An 18570-nucleotide genomic window follows, 5' to 3' on the forward strand; every position below is an offset into this window, starting at 1 on the left:
AGAGGAAATACTGGAATTGTTCCAAGCAGTCCAGAGACCGATCAAAGCGGCAATCGTGCACTGTAAAGCACATCAATCAGGAAACAGGAAAGAAGCTACAGGGAACAATTAGCTGATAGAACAGCTAAAGGAATAGCACAAAGGAATGCCTTACAAATGGCATTAATTCCTACAAAGAACATTACATTACCAAAAGAGAAACCTCAATATTCGGAGGAAGATGAGAAACTAGGGAAGTTATTAGACGCAAAAAGGAATTTAGCAGGATGGTGGGTCACAGTTCAGGGACAGGTAGTAATTCCCCCACTTCCGATGAGAGAAATATTACAAACAAAACATAAAGAGTGCCATTGGGGTCCAGAAGCATTAGTCACCTTTTTAAAGAGATATGTGGTGTCTCTAAGAATGTTAGAAGTGGCTCAAATGATTTCTGCCAAGTGTGAGATTTGTTTGCGAAACAATCCGGTGGTAAAGAGAAGACTTCCAATGGGAACCTTGAAATCGGGAGTACAACCTGGAGATTATTGGCAACTTGATTTTTCAAAATTACCCAGACAAAAAGGGTATCGATACATTCTGGTGGGGGTTGATACTTTTACAGAATGGCCTCAAGCTTTTCCTTGTCAGACCAATCAAGCAAAGAAAATCATTAAATGGTTGTTACAAAAAATAATTCCAAGATTTGGAGCACCTATTGGAATATCTTCTGATAGAGGCCCACATTTTGTTGCAGATGTAGTACAAAATCTTAGCAAAGTTCTGGGAATTACCTGAAATTTACGTACCCCCTGGAGGCCTCAATCGAGTGGAAAAGCAGAAAGAATGAATCAGACATTAAAAAGGCAAATTAGCAAAATACATCGGGAGACAAATTGGCTACTACAACTAGTGAACTGGCTAAATTGCAACAGCCTTTGCAATCTTCCCTATTGGCTTTAGAAACTAATCAGTGGCTGTTGTCAAACATAGTACCAAAATGGGAAAAGGTGAATGGAGACGACCATGAAATGATTGTAGATGGACTCGGGTGGTCCAAGATAACCTATCTTTGGCTCCCAGTTGTATCCAGGCTCAACTGTGGGCGCAATCAGTAGCTGCTTCAATCATAAGAGAGGGTGAAGAAGGCACTCTCCCCACCAAGATTCGAAAAATAATCTGCGAGAGTGCCACTAATTTAGAGAAAAAACTCCAGTCCTGGTGGAATTTGGTAAACTTTACCTACGATCCCGTCACAAGTACAGCCACAACTTTTGTATGAACTATGCACAATGCTTCAATATATTCGACTTACCCTGTTATTGCATTAGGATTGAATCACAATGGAACCATACTCTATCCATTTGAGCACAGAATATGAGCCCAAAAAGTGGGACAGAAATGACAAACTCTAGATTTTGAACAACAAGGGTTGTTGTACGAGAACAACAAGGGTTCATCTGTGAAGGTAATGCAATCACAGGTCGGGATATCTGTTTAGATACTGAACAAAATGTTTGCCATTTTGAGACTCGCCCTGACGAAAACCCTGAAACACTGCTTATATATATATATTGGTAAGGGCTGTGTATGTTTGAGAACAGCTTGTGATTTTATATCCGTAGATGATGTAGTTATAGATACTAGGAATCACTCAGATTTTTGCGTTTGTAATTTCACTGAAATCATGGGACGTGATTTTTTTTTCTTATTTGACTCCAGTCACACCTCACCAGCTCTTGCAATCTAATTATACATCAATTCAGGAACTGTTGCCTACACCCATTGGATTGAATCTCACTTTAGTGAAACAATTGCTACAACACCAGGATTTAATCAAAATTTTGAAAAAGGTCAAGGAAAATGGACAAAGAACTTTAATAACTCTTCATCACAACGTAGAAGAAATACACCGTGTTTTAGGGAGGGTGGAAAAGGATGCGGAACATAAATGGCGGGACACTCTTTTCGGGTGGTCACCTACTGCTACAGGCATCCTAAATAAGTTATGCCACCCTATCGTTGTTCTCCTGATATTGATTTTTAATCAGTCTTGTTTTATCAAGAATATATTATAAACTGGAGGATGATGAATCGATTAACTCGTTTGGCATCTATACTTGATGCACATAATCTACTTAACTGATTAAAATCAAACTATTGAAATCATTTTCAAAACTTTCAAAGGGGGGAATTGTTGTAAATACTCTGATTTTTAAAAAAATAATCACAATATGATCATATAGAAAGGTTAAATTTGATTAATAAATAAAATAAATAAAATAATAAAATACAAATGCATAAGTTAGGATTCTTAAGTTAGAAACAATAACCATAGGAACCTCACCAGGGAGTCGCTGTTCTGTACTAAGGAACCAACAGTGACGAGATGGAACGATGAAGAATCGAATAGAAAAGTCTTGTTTGAGTCCTGTGACAATGTGACCTGATATGCACCAGTGATGCGGCTTGGAAAATTCCTTACCTTTCCCATCTTGATTCGAATATCAAGAATGCCAATCAATAAATATTAATAGAAATAACCATTGATTAATTTAAGTACGGATAGTGATAGAATAGTATAATCCAGAGAGCGATTACTAAAAAATTAAATTATATAGTCTGTATGAAGGTAACTAGGTACGATTTAGCTGTGATTTGATCATAAACTAACCGTTGAACAATGTAGCATTGCGAATAGGTAGAATTGGCTTGTCAAGAGAATGATAAGCTGTAGGCCTGGTCAGTAAACCAAGGAAAACTTAAGAAGATTCCAAGAATGGAATTTTGCAACCAAGCTGAGCATGCGCAAAGACGGGGTTCAACTAGAGGACACCATGAGGAAGACTATGGACGACCACCAGAGGACCTTAGACGACCACCTGCGTACCTGAAGGCGCATGCGTCACGAGCATTTACATAGACTGACGAGTTCTCAGAAACTCTATGAATATGTTAACTGTTTCTTGGAAATATGATGAATATGTATCCTTTGATTGTACACAACTTCTGTAGCAGAGAAACTAAACACGCACACTAGGTGGTGCAATCCCCTGTGCGTCCAGCGCTGCACTAAAGAAGTGCCTGCTCACCTACATACACTGTGTAGATGAGTTTTTATATTACAGATTTGTATCAGTTATCACAAAAAACCAAGCATACTTAACTGCTTCATCCATCAAAATACATTCAAGAAGCTTGGGCCAAATCCCATCCACTCCACAGAACCAGAAACCTATAGATGCCAACAAATGCTGATATGACTACCCGCTTCACAAGTCAATTCCTTCTATGTCTGACTATACACGTTCGGTTCCATTTTTTGGAGAGAAAGTACTGTTAGGTGGCACACATACTGAATTCCCTTCCCAAACAAACATTTGGCTCGCGGTATTTGAGAGCTCCCAGCTCGCCTGATTCCTCTTTTTCACAGGAGGCATTACTTGTCTGTACCATGGGAGTTGCTTCCTCCAGGGTGTATCTGAAAGGGAGCACTCTAGCAGGTCTGCAGGCATATCTAAACTATACAGGGAGTCACGCTGCCAAGAAACCAAAACCAGTTTTAGAACCAATAAAGCCACCATCAGCTATCTAGTTTTCAGAACATGAACAAGTGCCATGGTACAGCCCTAGGCTGATTGCATCTGGTCCACACATTTCTGCATGGCTCACACTAACAAAGGAGCTTTGTGTTCCCACAGGATGGTATGCAAGATTTGTTGAGAACACTGCCTACCTTCACACTGTAAAAGCAGATACAAAAATAGGTTCAGCTCTTCTGCTGGTTTCCCTTTGCCTCTTTTTAAGCTGATGCAGTTCCTGATTTTTAATCAGCACCGCTGTTACCGCACGCTCTGTATATTGCAGATTCACGCTGCGCTCTCCCCCCAGACAGAGGTAGTCTTTGCTGTGAAAAACTGTAGCACAGCCCTCAGTTTTCACCTTTGGATAGAGCCACTCTTGAAAGCAACAAAGGGTTCTTGTACAGAAAGAACATTTTTGAAACAGGTGAAAGAAAGGCAAGGAAAAAAAGAAAAGAAAAAAGACTTCCGCGTCTCTTGAACACAGTTCAAATCAAGAACAGGGTAGAAAATCCGCCCAATAAACAGCGATAAGGAATAATATTAGAATAAGATTTTTGCAACAAGTCACAAAAACTTATTTCTATCATTAGAAGACATCATTATACCTATGCCCAGTTTCAGCTAAGCCAACTTACAAGGCAGGTTGCATTGTTACAACTTCTAGTTCGCAATAAAAGACTATCCGATGTGTCTTTTCTACCCTCTTTTTTTCTTCAATCTTGCAGTTAGATAGAAGACACTAGAAACAGTGCTTGACCATTTCCCTTATAGTGAAGCAGTAACTGCAAGTAAAGGTCACATTTTATTTACTAGAACCAGAACTTCACTCCAGCATCTCTTCAACAAGTGTTGTTGACTCTAAAGCTTAGGAACATACAGGAAACAGGCTAATCAAAACACTTACTTAGGTAATAGCTGTCCAAGATGCTGTGACAACAGACAGTCTTTCACCTTAGTGAGTATTTCTATCTTTTCCTCAAGTTTATAACAGTTTTACATTAAACTAACAAATTCTAGCAACAGAGAGAGGCATCGATTTAGGAAATAGCTCTTGCAAAACTTTTTTTTTTGTTATTTTGTGCATAGTGCAAACAACGTTAATTTCAAGAAATGGTTGAAATTTGGATTACGTAAGCAATACCTACTGAGTAACTACTTCACTGTATAGTACAAAAAAGATTAAATCCCTTCTTGACATTCTAGCTGGACTTCCCAGATGACTCACTGTAAAAAAAATAACATGCTTCCTTAAAAAGGGACTGATGAGAGATACTCGAGAAATGTTGGAAAACTTTCTATATTGGCATTTCCTCTATCAAAGGCTGGACAGCATGAGCAATAAGTTACGCACTGGATGCTAAAAATCTTAACTGCCACTTTGTCAAGGGCAAGACTCTGCTGTCCTTTGTTTCACTGCACACCTTTGACAAGTGATTGACTCCATTTTCTCTGTACCTTCCTACTGGCTATTGCTATCTGCAACTAGGATCTTCCATGAGCTCTCTCTTCTTAAGGCTGAAGAAACCCGGTCTCTCCTCATACATCGTGTGCTCCCAAACCATCTTGGTGGCCCTCCGTCGGACTCGCTCCACTACATCAACCTCTCTCGTTTTGGGGAGCCCAAAACTGGGCGCAAGCTGGCTCACTGGACACAGCACTCCAAACGCTGTCTCACAAGTACCACTAGAGCTGAAGGATCACTTTCCCAGACCTGCTGGCTACACTCTTGCTAGCACAGCCCAGGATGCAGTGTGCCTTTTTTTGCCTCAAGAATACATTGCTGACTCATGTTCAATTCTTGGCTACCTGAATCCCAAAATCTTTTTCTGTAAGTTACACAAAAGCATTCAGACAATAATTCTCCACTGAAACACAACATCAATCTGTGTTTTCAGCTTTCGGCAAGCTTTTCTTTCAACACATTTTTCATTAAGGAGATGAAACGTGGCCAGCACAACCACAAGTTTGGGGGGTTTTTTTAGGGTTGGGGAGGTGGAACAAGACGACAGGGAGTGTTTTAAAGTATTTGGAAGGAAAGGAAAAATAGCATCTTCAGCCCTTTCAAATGTACAAGATACAATCCTAGATCATCCCGCCTCCATCATACTGATCATCCCTCCCAAAACAAAGGATCGTTCACATGGAGTAGTTCACCTCTGCTCCAGCAGCAAACACACTCATCACTAAGTGACAACACTTCTCCTTCCTCTCTCTCTCTCTCTCTCTCGCACTTGGGTTCCACCAGTTACAATCAGACAACCAGCTAGATTCTGCCCAAGAATTAAGATCTTTCCCTTCCACTCCTACGGAAACTTTTCAATTCAGTTTAGCAAGCAAAATGCCCACAAAAGGCACTGCATGACATCTATCAGATGGCTGCCCTGTCAGGAAAACCTAACCATTCTGAAAGCCCTCATCTTGTAATCATTCTCCTTAATGCCAGGAAAACACTTTACCTCCTCACCTTCAAATCAGAAAGGGATCAAAGGGGCATTTTAAAAAAGTGTAATTAAGACTAAAAACATTCAACAACAGCTTGACAGCTCTGAACATTCACCCCAAAAAACTGAATTATGCGACTTGTCCCATATTGTTACCTGTAATTTCGTATCCATATGCAGCCAGCTGTCCAGCCATATATGCACCATCTGAATGACTGTGAGAACATCCCCATGTACGAATCCACATTTTCTGAGCACCAGGAATAACGCTGTTAAGGAAAAATTAACGAAGAAGTTAAAAGATGAACAAGCTTCCCCATCAGGCCCACTGAACAGACTCAATTAATTGTAGTTCTTCAACTATAAAATAAGCAACACAAACAGTAACAACTCCAAAACAGGCAGGGAAAAACATTATAATTATGCGAGTTTAGTGGAGCGGGTAATAGATCTGGCTGGGATAGAGTTAACTTTCTCCACAGCAACCCGTATGATGCTGTGTTTTGTATTTATGACTCAAACAGTGGTGATAACACACCTGTGGTTTAGCTATTGTGGAACAGTGCTTGCACAGCATCAAAACCTCCTGTTGCCCACCGTGCTCCACCCCGCCACAAGCAGGCTGGAGATGGACAAGAGGCTGGGAGGGAACATGGACAGAATAGCTGACCCAAACTGACCAAAAGGATAATCCACACCAGATGACATCATGCTCAGCAATAAAAACTGGTAGTTTGGTCTTCCCAAACTAACCATTGTTCTGAGACTGATTGGGCATCAGTCTGCTTGTGGGAGGTGGTGAGCAATTGCTTTTGCATCCCTTGAAGTTTATCCTTACTCTTGCCTTCACTTAAACTGCCTTTACCTCAACCCACAAGTTTTCTCGCTTTTGCTCTTCCAGTTAGCTCCCTCAGCCTACTGAGAGGAGGGCTGAGCAAGTGGCTGGGTGGCTGCTCAGTTGTTGGCCAGGGTCAAGCCACCACAAGTGGCAAGAAAAGAGTTTTAGAACGGAGAATGTACAAGAGCTGTAGGATAAGAAGAGATTCAGTACGCTGCAGTTGTATTTGAAAAAACAAACCAAACAACTCACTTTCTGAAAATTATCATTTAACAAGGGACCTTCAAGTGACTGCACTGAAATGAGGCCACCAGCAAACGAACTGTTAGAGCTAAACTGCGGCCTTTTGATATTATGGCACCCATTGACTGTAGTTCCCTCCATACAAGGCATCTTTATAAATTCTTAACTTAAGCCTGCCACCAGCCACACTAACGTCTGAAAGCTCATATCCCAACCTTTCTGGGCTACAGAAGCAGCATGGCAGATGTGCACCATGGAGCTGGCACACACAATGGTTTAAGAACCAACAAAAAATTCTGCAAGAAGCTCTCACTGAAACTCCTGGGATAAATGTGCCAATGAGCTAAAGATGCCAGTACAAGAACAACAGACATCCTGCAACACCATCCTTTGCCCTGCCCACATTTTTTTTTTTCCTCCCCCACGCTTCTTTTTTTAAAGCTACTTCCCCTAGCTAGAAAACACAAATTGTTGATGGCACATTAATGATCATTAGACGTGTGCAACACGTGTTGCACATATACAATGTATTTAGCATTCCTACTGTCTAAACAACGTACATTCAATGTGCATTCTTGGGTCAAAAACACTAAAATACAGCCTGTTAAATAACATACAGTATTCTCCTGAATACTTAGGAGAATGGAGTGCTAGTGTCAAGTACGTATAGGCCACCGGTTCAGCTGTACACACACTCCTGGCAGAATGGGCCTTCACATAAAGGTGGACTGTTATGCTTATAAAAATCTCTTTTGAACACTAATGAGAAACCAAAATCGAATTTCCTGCACATTCTAGACATACTTTATTTCCATCTTTATAATGCAGGGAAATTTCATCCACCAGCTCGAAATTAAGGGGGGGCAGGGGGAGGAGGAGCAGGGGGTGGCACCAACCAAAATCCAGATCTCTGAAATGCAGTAGAAACTAGAATCGATAACTGAGTTCATTTATACTTTGATCAATTCCACTGCAGCAGAAAGTTGATTCGGCTCCCAGGGGAATCACAAGAAGGAAAAACACAAAAGATACGTTCCATAGTTATTGCATACGATTTCCACTGAAATAAAACAGTAAGTTCAAAAGAAGTCTCACTGTATCACTTGCAGGAGGATGTACAAACAACAAGTACAGCCTTTGGAAATCCCAGGTTCCAGAAACCAGCTGGAAAGACTGAAGCAAGGAAGATGTACCCTTGGTGGAAGAGGGGCAGGTCAGGGAATACTTCAGCAAACTGGACATACCTAAGTCCCTGGGCCCTGATGGGATGCACCCACAAGAGAGAGATGGACATACTGGAGACAGTCCAACAAAGGGCCATGAAGATGGTTAAGGGACTGGAGCATCTCTCCTAAGAGGAGAGGCTGAGAGAGCTGGCACTGTTCAGCCTGCAAGAGAAAGGCTCGGGGGAAGCTCATCAATGGATATTAAATACCTGAAGGGAGGGTCCAAAGAGGACAGACACAGGCTCTTTTCAGCGGTGCCCAGTGACAGGCCAGGAGGCAACGGGCACAAACTGAAACACAGGGTCCCTCTGAACATCACGAAACACTTTTTGACTGTGAGGCTGACTGAGCGCTGGCACAGGTTGCCCAAGGAGGTGGTGGAATCTCCCTCTTTAGAGCTATTCAAAAACTAGCTAGGCACGGTCCTGGCCACCTGGCTGTAGGTGGCCCTGCTGAAGCAGGGGGTTTGGAGAAGATGACCTCCAGAGGTCCCCTCCAGCCTCAATCCTTTCGTGATTCTCAGAATTTTATTCTTATTTCTCATTCCAGATGGCACAAGGCTACTCCAGGACTGCATTTTGAAGAGCTCAGCTTCTATTTAGGTAATTAAGGCGAAGCAGACAATTTTTCAGAAATGTTTTACACATACAAGCTGAAGTAACAGGAACCATTTTTCCAGTCTGATTACTCCATTAATCAATATCTCAGTCATAACTGATTTCTAGAGAAAGTTTGTCTAGGGCAAGAAATCTGCCCAGGATTTATTGTTCATTATCACTACATTTTATCAACACTATTTTACTCATTTTTATCTTGTATTCAAATTTTACACTATGAGACAATGAGAACTTCCACCTTATTTTTAGAAGCTGACAGTGCACACAAGATACGAGCAAAGCAACAAGATAGGGTTGATGGAAGAATTTACCTGTCACTTGGGGGATCATCGTCTGCCTGAGTATTTTTTTGTGAATTGCGTTTTCGCACTTTTGGAAAAACATTCTTTCTTACAAACTGCCGATCACGTGGCTTCAAGTCTTCTGCTGACACAGTGTCTTCAATAGCTTCAAGCACTGGTTCACAGGCAGCAGGCATCTTCAAGAAGCATTAGAGAAGACTGGTATTAGCAAGCATTTGAATACAAAGCCAAGGCCTAGTATCTACTGCATATGTTCTCATAAAGAAAAGTCAGATGTATTTCTACATATACCTGCGACAGATCATATAGATGAGGGAAGGTGAGCACATAAAAACAATCAACTACCCAGAGATATTTCCTGAGGCCCTCTTCCCCCGAGATCTCAAACACAGCCAGGGAGAAAGCCACAAACCAGAGAGAGTTTTTTAATTTTTTTTTTAATAATCTGTACCTTGCCATCTTCTAACTCAAAAACCCTGCAGCTCCTCTGACGTGACATATCCAAGATACAAGTATTCTTAACCATGTCAGGCAGCACAGTGGAATACTGAGTTCATGTTATGCGATAGATATGCTTCCACTCACATCACAGAAGAATGAAAGACACAGCATTCAAGCGCCTCCTTCAGAGGTTGTTCTGGCTCTTTTATTTGTGTGCTGAAAACAGGTGCACAGTATTTCAATGTCTTCATAGTCCTTTTGAAAAGAAACCAAACTATTCCTAGAATTCCCGATCCCACAGGACTTTCATCTGAATTACTTCATCCATTAGGACAGCAAAAGAAAAATTCCTGTCCTCAGGTACAAGGTGTTAAACAACTACACCTAGCTAACATCAAATAGCCAATTACCATCTGGCTCATATAATACACGAGAAAATCATTACAATCTATTTATATTTTCCACAAGAAAATAAATATACACGCATCTATAGCTCCCAGCAGATCTCAAGATCCAGATCAGTTGTCAGGAAAGGAAAAAAAAGTTATTTACTAAAGGAGCCTGTGAAAAACAAAACAAAGCTATGCATTAATTACACGCCTCACACTGTGCTGTGTGTAATTCTTCATCAGAATAATGTCTGATTTAGCATTGGAAACTTGGTTTTGTACATGTCTCAACAGTTTACTAAGGAAATCACACAGGGGCATTTCACACAGTTTACAGGGAAAACACAACACTTTCCTAACTGGCAGTGAAGAACAAAAGAAACAAGGCTTTCATTTCTTTAAAACCAGATTTCAGGAACAGAAATCTCAGGCTACTGGCAACACCTCAAAGTATTTTGTACACAACTGAATTACTCAAGGACATAAGAAGTTAAACACCTGTGCATTTTCCCCCGGTGTGAGTCCTTCAGTCCATCTTGCAAAGTACACTTCAAAATCAAACTTCATATAACTTTTATAACATTTAACTTAAAAAGGAATATGATGATGTCACAAAGAGGATGCATCTGACAAAGATATAGAAGCGTTTAGCATTCTTCTAGATCAAAAATCCCAGGATCGCTAAAAATGCCACAAAGGATGAACAAAAATAAAAAGCTGTGGAAAGTCTAGCAATAAAGAATACTGGGGGGGGTGGGTGAGGCGACATCTCTTACACCACTTTATACTGTTGTAAATATTCTGATTTTTTACATCAAAATATGATTATATACTTTATACCACTAACAGTATGTACAAATAGGTAAAGTTATCTACTCAATACAGGGAAGGAAAAAAGGTTTTGATTTGTTGTTTTTTCTCTCTTCCAGAAAAATACCTGCTATAATGGAGCAGCTGGCAAAACAAAGCAGCTTAGTTTATTTCCGTGGCCCCCAAAAGAACGAATACAGCCAAAAGAAAAGTCATACCTTCTGAAGCAAGGTCTAAATCCTCTTGGAGAATAATCCTGGGGAAAAAAAAGAACAAAAAGCCATGGCAGGAACGAGCAGAACTAGCGGACAGAGAACCATGAGTTCGTGTTCTTGTCCAACAAGCATTCATGCCCCCTTTGCAGAAACGCGTTTCTTGCTCACTCTGACCTCCTTCAGACCGGGTACACACGCTGACTCGCTGACGGCACCCGACCCCCGGGCAGCAACCCGGCCGCCAGAACCTCTGGAGGCTCCCGCCAAAGGGGCCACCCCCCCCCGGCTTTAACGCGCAGCCCAGAGGAGGCCCCGCAGAGGACGGGAGCATCGCGCGGGGGGGGGTGGGGAGAAGGAGCGGGGGAGGGAGTGGGGGAGGGAGAGGGGGGAGAGAGTGGGGGGAGAGAGAGGGGGGAGAGAGTGGGGGGAGGGAGTGGGGGGAGGGAGGGGGGGAGAGAGTGGGGGGAGGGAGTGGGGGGAGGGAGAGGGGGGAGGGAGAGGGGAGGGAGAGGGGGGAGAGAGTGGGGGGAGAGAGTGGGGGGAGAGAGAGGGGGGAGAGAGTGGGGGGAGGGAGAGGGGGGAGGGAGAGGGGAGAGGGAGAGGGGAGAGAGTGGGGGGAGGGAGAGGGGAGAGAGTGGGGGGAGGGAGTGGGGGGAGAGAGTGGGGGGAGGGAAAGGGGAGAGAGTAGGGGGAGGGAGAGGGGGGAGGGGAGAGAGTGGGGAAGGGGAAGGGGCCTCCACGGCGAGCCCCGGCTCTCACCCCGCCGGGCCCCGCACGCCCTCAGCAGGGCTCCGCCATCGCGGCCGCCGCGCCCCGCCTCAAGCCCCCGCGCGCGCGCAGCAGCGCCGCGACGGCGGTCGGCAGCGGCCAAACCGGTGCACGCGCTCTGGGACGCAGCCTCGCGAGAGAGAGCGCGGCTGCGCCGCCCGGCGGGGTGGGCAGCGGCAGCGGCGCGGCAGCGCGGGCCTGCCCGTCCCGCTGCGCGACCGGCGAGGGGTTTGTCCGCATGGTTAGCTGTGAAAATTGGCCATTTTATTGGAAGAACTGTCAGTTTTAGCACTTGCGTGCACTCGGAGGCTGCTAGGAAGCAGTGGCACAAGCCCAGCCTTCTCCTGAGCAGTCTGTCAGCTGGGCCCTGGAGTGCCCAGGCACGGGGCGTGCTGCAAGGGAACGGGACGGGACGGGAGTAGCACATGGTGCCGTGCACAGGGCACCTGCTAGTGCTGTGGGGATACCCCCATTCCCTGCTCCTCCTTATCTGGCCTCAGTGAAGAGGTGGGCTGCCGCGAGGACCCACTGTGGGCTGATGAGGGACCCTCCGCACAGATGCCCTGTGCCCGTTTTCCAGGGACCCTGGATGCCGATGATCCAGGAGGGGCCAGGTCGCTGGCTGGGCATCTGTGCCACCCACGACGCGTGACATGCCGTAGTGAGAAGCCATGGGCCGGAGCGCACAGGTCCCTCTGGAAACAGAAACTCCTTACTGTCCTGCTCGAGGGCTTGCTGCTCTTCAGGCTACGAGTCAGCCGTCTTCCCGCTCCACATGCCGTTGCGTGGACAGCAAGGCCAGGGAACCCCGTGGGGCGTGCGTGCATCCACCCCTGTTTCTGCTTTGTCCCCGCAGGCCAGTTGTGCCAGCAGCATGGGTGCTGGCAAGGAACTGAGGTTCCCAGGTGGGGTTCAGGAAGCTGTGGCGAGGCTCAAGGGAACGAGCAGGCACCCTCCAGTGACCCCCATAAGGGTTGCCCAAGTTCCCAGTCAGAGCCTCGGGCCACTTACCCACATGTGCTGTGTGCAGGCCAGCACAGGGCCAGCAGGACGAGGAGGGGGAGCAAATTCATCGCTGCCAGCAACACGTGGCAGCTGCAAGAACGGAGAGCTCGTCGCCACCAGTGCGGCAACCTTGGTTCCGGGGCTGATGTCACAGAGTCGCTGGTTCCGGGTGCTGGGCGTGGTGGCCTCCAAGCATGAGGGGAGGCAGAAGCTGGCATCGGACACCCCCGACAGACCCTCCCCCTGCCAAATGCTGTGCTTGTGGGATGAGGGCGTGCAGGCCCCGTGGCAGGCAGCAGCGCCTGGGTCCAAGCACTGCCTGCTAGTAGCTGGCAGGAAATAAGTGGGGCATCATAGCCTCTTTGGGAAGTTCACTGCCACCCTGCTCCCTGCAGCCGTTTGCCACCAGCTCCTTCCCAAAAAGCATACGCCAGAGAACAGAACTGCTCCAGGCAGTAGGCACATGTCTGGACATTGAAGAGCCGGTCTGGTTACAGCCCCGGCACGCAAGCAGAGATGTGCAAGCCAACTAAGGCAGGCGTACCCAAGCAGTGTCAGCCTTCCGGCACAAAGCCCAGTGAAACGCAGACGCAGCACAGGCCACCCTGAAGATTTCTTCAGTGCTGTACCTTCAATATAAATTTAATTTCTAAGTTACCTCCAGCAATTATTCCACAAGTGGTAGTGATGTTTTACAGGAATAATATATGGAAGTGGTAAGAAAATCTGACTACTTCAAAAGAGGGGATTGATACCAAAGATTTAAACAATTTAGCTGTAAGACAAACCCTTTTGGATAAACCTTATCAGAGAGGGAAGTTACCAAACCTTAAACGGTGATCATCTATGCCCTAACTACATTGCTGAATTGTTATAATGAACACAGACTGAACTCATGTCTCAACTACCGGAAAGGTCCTGGATCTACTATGCATGAGTTAACCAACTCCTCCGTCAGAGTTTGACAACAACAAGAAGAGAACCATTTCAACAGGACTCTTAAAGGCTGTATTATTGCATAATCAAGTTAAATTTGAAATATTATCTATTTCTGTTTCTTTTCCAGGTTGTAAGAAGATGGGATAGATTTGAGGCCTAATTAGAAAAGTGACAAATGCCACCACCTTCTGTCTAAGTGGTGGAACCTAAGTAAAGGGAGATTGAGACTTATGGTGTCGCGTTAAAGGAATGCAGTTTCGAAATTTGTCTGTCAGAGTCCCAGGGCTTTCACTGACCCATTTATCAGAGCCCCAGCAAGAGGACTTGCACTGAGCAGATGCACAAAAATTGAAATGAGTTATTTTATTGAAAGCGACAGAAACAGATTCGAGATTGCCGTTGATAAATTCACTAACTACAACAGAGCTACTAATTAAGGGTAATATTGCTAGCAGACTTGATAGTAATACAAGAACCCGGGGATAACTGTCACCCAGAGGGTGAGAGGCGCAGCGCTTACCCAGAGAGGCGTCCCTGCCTGGGGTGGAGGAAGAGAACACAGCCCGTCGACTGGTCCGTCAGGTATCGAGGTTCTTCTCTCCCACCTTAACAATCATTTTCTCTTGACTGTTATCCCCAAAACGACGAGGTGTCCCCCCCATGTGTGACGTGTAGCATGATTTGGGTGGAGAGACGAGTGCTATAGTCATATATGTTTAGCATGACCTCTATAATCTTCATTAGCATATGCAGGGTGTGAGTTGTAATATGCATTTCACAGGTAATGAGGCAAAGGTCAGTTATCGGACACGAAGCCTTTTCAAAGAACAAAGGACCTCTCACATTCCTGTTATCTTACTGTCTTTGCTGACCATAAGCAGGGCTGTCCTGCCTCCACAGGACCCCCTCCTTATCTGCATCCTGTGTTAGCCAGGCAAGTCTCCATTCCCCCGGGTCGCACAAGAGAGAGCAAGGGCAGTCTTAACAGCTCTTTGTGCCCAGGAATCCCACCTCATTATCCAAATTCCACATATGGGAATTATAAAATATATCCAGAAGTCTCCAGGGGGGAAATGTTAGAGAACAGCTTGAAACACAAGGTCAAAAACAAGTGAAAAAGAATGGAAAGAGTGGAAGGAAGATACTTCCTAACGAATGCACCTGGTATTTAGACATGTTAAAGATACAAACTGTCTCCACTAACTTTCCACTAACTAGCAGTAACGATTAACACAAGGACCAATTTGAGAAAAATAGAACAGAGTGCCAAAATAGTGCCCTGAAGTTAACTTGCCTCATTATAATCTCACGCTCATGTGAAAACCACACCTCCTAGCTAGAAAAAGCCCCCAACCCAAAGAAGGCCGCTACTCTCTGAGCATGCGTAGAGAATTCAAAGAGAACTGTAGCTCTAAGATGAAGGAAGAAAAGTAGTAACCAATAGTTAATTAAGGGGTAGCACCAGGAAGCGTGACTAACGTTGTTAACTGTTTTAAATACCTGTTACGATTTTAAGCCAGTGTGCATGTTAGGAGGAGAAATGCCTCATGCACCCACCGCTGCAATGAACCAATGTCAGCTTTCTAAACTATCATTTGGTCTGGAGAGTTTTCTTCGTTACAGTTTTGGGTAACAGTTGGCTTATGTGTGACTAGCTCCTCGATCCCCTTGATCCAGTGTTTCCCCGGGAGATTTAGGAACCTTTGTGATCTAACGCATTTGTATCCAGGCTACATTACTCATATTCTTGCTATTTGTACCACCTTTGTGGGCAGTAGTTCTATCACCGGCAATCCAAAAGAGCTTCTGCATCTGTTCCTTTAATAAACTACACTATTCATTAATCTAGCCAGAAGAGTTCTCATTACACACAACCAAATTCCTTAAGGGTGGCCGTGATAGTTCAGGCAACGTGGTTAGACTGAAAGTGTATGGAGTTACAAGTGCATCTGTAATTGTTGGCATTATATATATATGTGTGTGTGTGTCTGTGTATGTATGTGTGTATATATATATTTTGAACACGATCGGTCTTGTAATAGAGGAAATTGGGCATCACTCAGAATCTAAGCCTAGCTGCCCCCAGCCCCTCTGATATCTGAGGACAAGCTGGAAGCTTTAACGTGACAAACATACACACACATCACTGCCCAGATTCGCAAGCACAGCATGTTCATGGATCCCTTAAATATTAGCATGGGAATTAAGTCCAATTAAAATCCGTGGCTGGCTGTCACACTACTTACCCCGTAATTGGCACAGACCTTGGGTCTTTCCAGAGCTGTATCTCCTCTTGCTCGTGAAGTAGTGCAGCTTCAAGTTCCCAAGTGAATTGCACACGCACACAGCGCTCCCACCAGTAGCTGGCCCTCGACACTCGGTGTCTCCAGCTGCTGGGTCCCTAGGACCTGTGTTCCCTTCTGCCATGGCTAGCAGGCAGGCCTCGGGACCCACCTCCCCACCCGGTACAGAGTGGGGCCACACAGAAAAGGATTTGGGAGCGCTCTCAGAAAGAAGGTAGGACAGACGGCGGGGATTAGGTGCAGGGCTCAGGCAAACAAGCAAATCAACCAGCGGTTGGCTTATGTGTGACTAGCTCCTTCATCCCTGTCTTCTCTCCATTTTCCATGCTTATACATCCCCCTCATCTTCCTCAACTCCTCTCTTTCTCTGCCCTTGGCTGCTCCCAAGCAAGGGACCTACCCCCCGTTATTTTTCCCCCCTTGCTCCCAGGTTTGCTACATCCGTAAACAGATTTGGTGTTGCAGGTGCTCTTAGCTAGGTCACCCTGGACTTCCATGGCATTACTGATGCGGTTTCCTGGGCACTGCTGGCCCTGGCAGATCCCTCTCCCCAGGATGACGCCAACTCTTTGTTCAACTACCTGTGAAGTGTAGCATCTCTCCCATCAAGCCCCCTCAACTACCTGTGAAATGTGGCTCTTCCTCATGGCCCTGTAACTGCTGTCAGCTTCTCAGTCTGTTTGCTCTGCTCAGCAATTTCTCTTGCCATGCTCAGGCGTTTCCCACAGGCTGTTCAGGGAGCTAAGGCTTACGCCAGGCCCTAGGCATCAGCCTGTGTGCCTTAATGCCTACCCCCAAAGTTGGCTGCATGTCCCATCATTTTTTCCTCTCCCTGTTCTAACTTCAACGTGCCAGTCTTCTCCACCCCATGGTGGCTCTGAGCACCCTCCTCTCTGACCAGGCACGGTTTCAGCCCTTTTGAGTGGCTCTTTCCCTTTGTGCCCTACTTGACCGCCTGCAGCCTCGTTTTGCAGGCGCCGGGCGTGGAAGTCCTTGCCTCGCACGGGAGACTGAATTGGACTGAAGCATGGTTAGCTGTGAAAATTGGCCATTTTATTGGAAGAACTGTCAGTTTTAGCACTTGCGTGAACTCGGAGGCTGCTAGGAAGCAGTGGCACAAGCCCAGCCTTCTCCTGAGCAGTCTGTCAGCTGGGCCCTGGAGTGCCCAGGCACGGGGCGTGCTGCAAGGGAACGGGACGGGAGTAGCACATGGTGCCGTGCACAGGGCACCTGCTAGTGCTGTGGGGATACCCCCATTCCCTGGTCCTCCTTATCTGGCCTCAGTGAAGAGGTGGGCTGCCGTGAGGACCCACTGTGGGCTGATGAGGGACCCTCCGCACAGATGCCCTGTGCCCGTTTTCCAGGGATGCTGGATGCCGATGATCCAGGAGGGGCCAGGTCGCTGGCTGGGCATCTGTGCCACCCACGACGCGTGACATGCCGTAGTGAGAAGCCATGGGCCGGAGCGCACAGGTCCCTCTGGAAACAGAAACTCCTCATTACTGTCCTGCTCGAGGGCTTGCTGCTCTTCAGGCTACGAGTCAGCCGTCTTCCCGCTCCACATGCCGTTGCGTGGACAGCAAGGCCAGGGAACCCCGTGGGGCGTGCGTGCATCCACCCCTGTTTCTGCTTTGTCCCCGCAGGCCAGTTGTGCCAGCAGCATGGGTGCTGGCAAGGAACTGAGGTTCCCAGGTGGGGTTCAGGAAGCTGTGGCGAGGCTCAAGGGAACGAGCAGGCACCCTCCAGTGACCCCCATAAGGGTTGCCCAAGTTCCCAGTCAGAGCCTCGGGCCACTTACCCACATGTGCTGTGTGCAGGCCAGCACAGGGCCAGCAGGACGAGGAGGGGGAGCAAATTCATCGCTGCCAGCAACACGTGGCAGCTGCAAGAACGGAGAGCTCGTCGCCACCAGTGCGGCAACCTTGGTTCCGGGGCTGATGTCACAGAGTCGCTGGTTCCGGGTGCTGGGCGTGGTGGCCTCCAAGCATGAGGGGAGGCAGAAGCTGGCATCGGACACCCCCGACAGACCCTCCCCCTGCCAAATGCTGTGCTTGTGGGATGAGGGCGTGCAGGCCCCGTGGCAGGCAGCAGCGCCTGGGTCCAAGCACTGCCTGCTAGTAGCTGGCAGGAAATAAGTGGGGCATCATAGCCTCTTTGGGAAGTTCACTGCCACCCTGCTCTCTGCAGCCGTTTGCCACCAGCTCCTTCCCAAAAAGCATACGCCAGAGAACAGAACTACTCCAGGCAGTAGGCATATCTCTGGGTGTTGAAGAGCCGGTCTGGTTACAGCCACGGCACGCAAGCAGAGATGTGCAAGCCAACTAAGGCAGGCGTACCCAAGCAGTGTCAGCCTTCCGGCACAAAGCCCCGTGAAACGCAGACGCAGCACAGTCCACACTGGCTACGTCAGCCACAGCAACACCCTCTGGCAGGCTTCCTGTCCTTGCTGTCTGTGAGTTACGTTGCTGTTCTG

General features: G+C 46.5%; 1 protein-coding gene across 1 annotated transcript in view; it reads right to left on the minus strand.

Annotated features, from left to right (window-relative positions):
• The window catches only part of LOC132321745 (acrosin-like), a 42201-nt gene extending 24244 nt beyond the window's left edge, over nucleotides 1–17957 (minus strand). The window contains 4 exon segments of the mRNA XM_059835185.1: nucleotides 15119–15123; nucleotides 17377–17484; nucleotides 17486–17576; nucleotides 17896–17957. Coding sequence (XP_059691168.1) covers nucleotides 15119–15123; nucleotides 17377–17484; nucleotides 17486–17576; nucleotides 17896–17957 — 266 coding nt within the window.
• Between the last annotated feature and the right edge of the window lie 613 nt (nucleotides 17958–18570).

The sequence above is a fragment of the Gavia stellata genome, unplaced genomic scaffold (assembly GCF_030936135.1).
Source record: "Gavia stellata isolate bGavSte3 unplaced genomic scaffold, bGavSte3.hap2 HAP2_SCAFFOLD_44, whole genome shotgun sequence".
In the NCBI taxonomy this organism is placed as follows: Eukaryota; Metazoa; Chordata; class Aves; order Gaviiformes; family Gaviidae; genus Gavia; species Gavia stellata.